The sequence below is a fragment of the Nicotiana tabacum genome, chromosome 10 (assembly GCF_000715075.1).
Source record: "Nicotiana tabacum cultivar K326 chromosome 10, ASM71507v2, whole genome shotgun sequence".
Taxonomy (NCBI): Eukaryota; Viridiplantae; Streptophyta; class Magnoliopsida; order Solanales; family Solanaceae; genus Nicotiana; species Nicotiana tabacum.
Window position 1 is genome coordinate 82,055,001 of NC_134089.1, and position 5,200 is coordinate 82,060,200.

The 5,200-nt window shown below is 38.2% G+C and overlaps 1 protein-coding gene across 2 annotated transcripts; it reads left to right on the forward strand.

The window, feature by feature from the left end:
• The first annotated feature begins 336 nt into the window (after positions 1 to 336).
• Positions 337 to 4,762, forward strand: LOC107778819 (uncharacterized). 2 transcript variants are annotated; one of them, XM_016599128.2, is made up of 2 exons: positions 337 to 549; positions 3,336 to 4,762. In XM_016599128.2, exon 2 carries the CDS (start codon positions 3,349 to 3,351, stop codon positions 4,423 to 4,425), a length of 1,077 nt encoding a protein of 358 aa, XP_016454614.1. In that variant the 5' UTR covers positions 337 to 549; positions 3,336 to 3,348; the 3' UTR covers positions 4,426 to 4,762. The 2 variants fall into 2 exon arrangements, with proteins under 2 accessions (XP_016454614.1, XP_075079119.1); XM_075223018.1 differs by lacking the exon at positions 337 to 549 and adding an exon at positions 2,230 to 2,406.
• Positions 4,763 to 5,200: the final 438 nt, after the last annotated feature.

Consider the following 5,200-nt stretch of genomic DNA (forward strand, 5'->3'; position numbering starts at 1 on the left):
AATGTCATGGCCCCACAAACTTTTTACCCTTAAGCTTTTAAGACCACAAGTTTCAAAAGTCTTCATCTTTTTTCTTAAACTCCGTGACGAGTCAAACTACCTCATTTAATATGAAACAGATGGAGTATAACTTACGCCTTTTCAGGAAAATAATAATTTATTTGTTATGAAAAAAGAAAGAAGAAAAGGTTACGAACTATGATATTGTCGTCATCTTAAAACATAAATCCCATCACCTTCATACCATTTTTTTATACGGTGTAACAGCCACTTCTCAAACCGGCGCGTGAAACCGTTGTTGCCCTTTCCTCCCCTCTCTATCTCCCGCCCGCAAACCAGATAGGAAAAGATGAGTAGCGTAGAAAATGCCTCGACGAATCCGATACTCCTTCTCTCTCCTCGCTCCCTTTATCTCTCTAAAAAATTGTTTGAGAATAACTGGAAATGACGCATGCACTTTCGATCTCATCTATATGAAAACCCTACCTCTCATTTTCTCTTTCTAACACATTCTCCCTTTCGACCAATCTTCTTCTATTGATTTATCCGGTAAGAAACCTTCAATTTTAGTAATTTTATTTTCGAATCAATTTCTAGCAATTTGATTCGTCTCAATAGACAAATTATTGAATGCTGTAATGAAAGGAGTCCAATTGAACCGGCATGGATATAGATGATTCATAGAATCGATCTCAATTTGTGTTGTGTTGTTTTGATTTTATTTATTTTGTTGGTGATTTAGGAGTTGGATAGTAGGCAATTAGTGAATTATTGTATTGGTCGATTGATGGATATGACTATGGGTTAAGCTAATGGTGAATCTGAGATGTGCTTGGCGGGTATATTAACTAAAGTTTGCTGCTTTAGATTTTGTCTTATTGACTCGCGTGATTGTTCTGTTGGGGCACGTTGTTTATGCGTTGGATGCATTATCTGAACGGTTGACTTCTATGAAATTTTACATCTTTGTTGCTATAATTTGTCATTTTGAGTCCAGATTTGCTTAAAACTGAAGGTGGACACATCCTCTCTCTTTTTTTTTTTTAAAAAATGAGTTAGCATAACAGCCAATGAAATGTGAATATGTGATGATTATAATGTTCTGCATTTGATTCTGGGTATTGGTTCTGGCATATCTGTTGTTGTAAGACCTGTCTTCAGTTTTTTCCCCATAAGCTGTTGATTGGGGGTTTTTCGAGAGGAATGGAGGTTCAGTTAATGTTTGTTGCTTATCGGATTGCAGTTATCAAATATTTTCTGTCGAAAAATCAGAATTACCTAAGTTCATTACTGTGACTTGTTCTGTGGGGAGGCCTGTTTTTCTCGTATATTATCACCAATTAGTCTCACTTGTAGTTAATTGCAAGTCATTGGGTTGAGTGTTCCAGGATTTGGCTCTTATCGATCTTTAATTCTACATTCTTCTTTTCCTCCTTCTCTGTTATTGATTCTGCTGGGTGTGAGATCAGCGCCATGACAGCTCAACTGGACAGGATTTGATCACTATGCCATTTATGGTCTGTTTGTGGGATGGATGGTGGCAATAGTGCTAGAGTTATATGTGGAGCTGACATTGGGTTAAACAGCTTATGTGGCTGAAATTGGCTTCACTTATTATGGAATTGTCAGTGTCTCCTTTTCTGATAGCTAAAGATTAGACTGTAACAGAGTGGAACTGTACAGTTAAATGTTTATGTATATCTGTTAATTTTGAACTATTATATCATAGGCTCGTAACTGAGACTTTGTAATGCAATCCGGTAATGGTTTGTTTGTTATTAGCTGTCTGATTTCATCTTTGCAAGTTGCATTATGATGTGCCTGCTGACATGCCTTTTATTAGGCCTTCGCATTGTTCTTCTGTAAATCGATACCATAGCATTAGAATTGTTAACCCCCTTTCGCTACGGGCAGCTATATAGGGCCTTGTGAGAATAATAATCATAGTTACAAGAGTACAGGTATGGAGAACCATTTTTTGTTCTCGAAGCCTATTCATGTATAAGGTATAAGGGTAAGGGACGCCCCACTAAGACTTTTTTTGGTATAGAAGCTACTACCTGATTTCTTTCAGGCAACTACTGATCTTATTTAGCGGCATTTTGGTGCATGTTGAGGCAGGTGTTTTGTAGGTGTCTTCTATGGAAATGACACCTATGAAGGTGCTTTTGTTATCTTTTGGAAGCTGGCAAAGGACATTTTTGCCTCATCTGATATTGGATGTTATTCGATTTATCCAGGTTGAATAGTTTTTTATTACCTCACTTTTCACTTTTGAGGGTGGAACTAGAAACTGTGGAGTTGATTATTCCCCAAGCTGTTCAACGACCAACCCCCACCACCCCCGTCCCCCCAAAAAAAAAGATGGATGGAATGTCAGGGAGGGAAAGGATAGTTAACGCTCAGGTGCTTCTATTGATTTTTGTTTCACATCGTATGTTCATGTTTTGTCCTTTTGTGATTGAGGTTAATCAAAGTGTGTTCTCTATTTTATGTCTTGGTGCATAAATTGTTTTGCTTGTTTAAGATTTTTGTCTTTCTGTGATCAAGTTCAAATAAAGAGCTTTTTAATTAACCATAAAGAAGTGCTTTTTAATGAAGTTCAAGTAAATCTCTTTTAACTTGGTAACCTACCTATTGTTGGGTGCTTGGCCATGCTTGATGGAGTCTGAAATTTTTAAAAATATAGTAATAATTTGCTTCACCTGATGTGTAAAATCTTGTAGTAACTCTCTACCCTCTCCAGTTTAATTATCGCTTGATGACATTTTAGATTCTGTCTATCCTATTGCTTCACCTGGGTGCTTGGCCATGCTTGATGGAGTCTGACATTTTTAAAAATATAGTAATAATTTGCTTCACCTGATGTGTAAAATTTTGTAGTAACTCTCTACCCTCTCCAGTTTAATTATTGCTTGATGACATTTTAGATTCTGTCTATCCACTTGCCAGTTGTCCTATCTGACTCTTTTATGATTGTATGGACACTTTTGGTTTCCTAGTATACATGGAGACAATAAAACAGTACTAGAAATGTCTTGTAATATTCTTTTTCTGTTTCCTTGTGTTCATAATATCTGGCTCTGCACTATGCATGGCTCATATATGTGAGGTTACTGAATTTTCTTATTAGTTGATGGTGCATGTAGTGAAATTTTGTTTGAGCTAAATGTCAGTTCCTTTATAGTGCATAGGAAATTTCAATTGGCAATACAAAAGTTACTCTTGCTATATAAAATAGGAATGATACACTTAATGTCAACCCATGTTGCATGTTCATCATGTAGTTCGAGGATGTTAAGAGTTCTCATTTCTAACATAATATCTGCATGCAGATTTGTTTAGGAAATGGCCAGAGGAACCACAGGAAGGCGCAGGTTTGCTTCTCGACCATCCAGGCTCACCCCATACCCTTTGCCATCCGCTAATCAATCTGAACACATGCATCAAAAGAAATGCTCCAAGATTTTTGAGAACAAAGATTGGGAAGATGCAACATGTTCTGTATGCATGGAATATCCCCACAATGCTGTTCTACTTCTGTGTTCCTCTCATGACAAAGGATGTCGCCCCTATATGTGTGGAACTAGCTCCCGCTATTCAAACTGTCTCGATCAGTACAAGAAAGCCTACACTAAATTAACGCTGCCTCATCAGACTCAGTCTCTTCAAGGTTCAACTGATCCTTCAACTGTGGGCTCTTCTGAGAAACATGGGGTAACTGAACTTGCATGCCCGCTTTGTCGTGGCCAGGTGAAGGGTTGGACTGTGGTTAAACCTGCCAGAGCGTATCTGAATGCTAAGAAACGAAGCTGCATGCATACTGACTGCTCATTTAATGGAAGTTACAAGGAGATGAGAAAACATGTTAGGGCGGAGCACCCCTGTGCTAGGCCACGTGAAGTAGACCCCCTCCTTGAACAAAAATGGAGTAGGCTTGAGAGGGAACGAGAGAGGGATGATGTTATCAGCACTGTTACATCTTCAATGCCAGGGGCAGTGGTGTTTGGTGATTATGTGATAGAAAGAAGTAATTATGGTTTTGATTCAGAGGATGAGGAGGGTTTTGATGCAGATGTGGTGGATCGTAATGAAGGTGTTGGACTGGGAATCAATAACAATTTGATGAATGTGCTTCTGTTTTTGCAGGCTGTTGGTTCAACAGGGAATAGTGGGTCAAATAGAAGTATGAGACGGCATGAGAGATACTTAAACGGGACATTGGATGGAGGTGTTATCGGTATGGAGCATAACCACTCAAGGGGTGGTTTTGATTACTCCGATGAAGACATGGACAGTAGTGGTGAGGATAATCATGATAATGGTATATCATTAGCTGGTCGTCTCCGCCGCGAAGGTAGGGTCCTTTTGAGTCGCTCTGGGAGGAGACGGAGGCATAGAGAAGCGAATGCAGGTCGGAGATAGATATGTGTGTGTAAGTTTAACATGTGAAAAGGAAGATGAAACTTTGAGGTCTTAGTTCAGTGGTAGAAAATTTACAGGGTCCTAACATCTTCACATCCAACTGTGTCATAGATGTCTTATATAACTGTATCATATTGATGTTTAATACATGATGGGTTGTAATTGCATGATAGGAGGATAGGTACTGGGGGGTGTTGAAGAAGCCAGTTCTGTAATTTCCACTTTGTAACTGTGTCTTTGCACGGGTTTGGAACTGTTCAAGCATTGCTTTTTATTCGAAGATGTTCTTGAATGTATGCGAATTCAAATGAAATTGAACAATTACTTTTTTTTGCTATACTCCTCTCGGGGTCATATTGCTTGCTTTTTGATCTGTGACATTAATATAGAAAACGGTGAAGGGTCAAAAATGCCCCTTAACTATTGAAAAAGGTTTAAAAATACCCTCCATCCATCTATTGGGCTAAAAATATCCTTCCATCCAGCTTTTTGGTTCACTTATGCCCTTTGACCGTTAGGTCAATGTTGAATTAAAAATAATAATTATTTAAATTTCACGTGGCAACTTCTTATTGGCAAAAAATAAAATATCTAACACAGAAAGATCCACCCATATCTACCAGTTTTTCAAACTATCATGCTTCAAACACTAACCTGACCCAAACAAAAAGTTCGACTAGAAAAAAAGGTCCCAAAATCTACCAAAAACGTGACATAGAAAGTTATATGATTCCAAAATCTACAAAGTATATCACTACCAACTCGTCGCTACATC

What these genes read in the sequence shown, in the direction of transcription:
- LOC107778819 (XM_016599128.2), top strand. Translation starts at nt 3,349, where the DNA reads ATGGCCAGAGGAACCACAGGAAGGCGCAGGTTTGCTTCTCGACCATCC.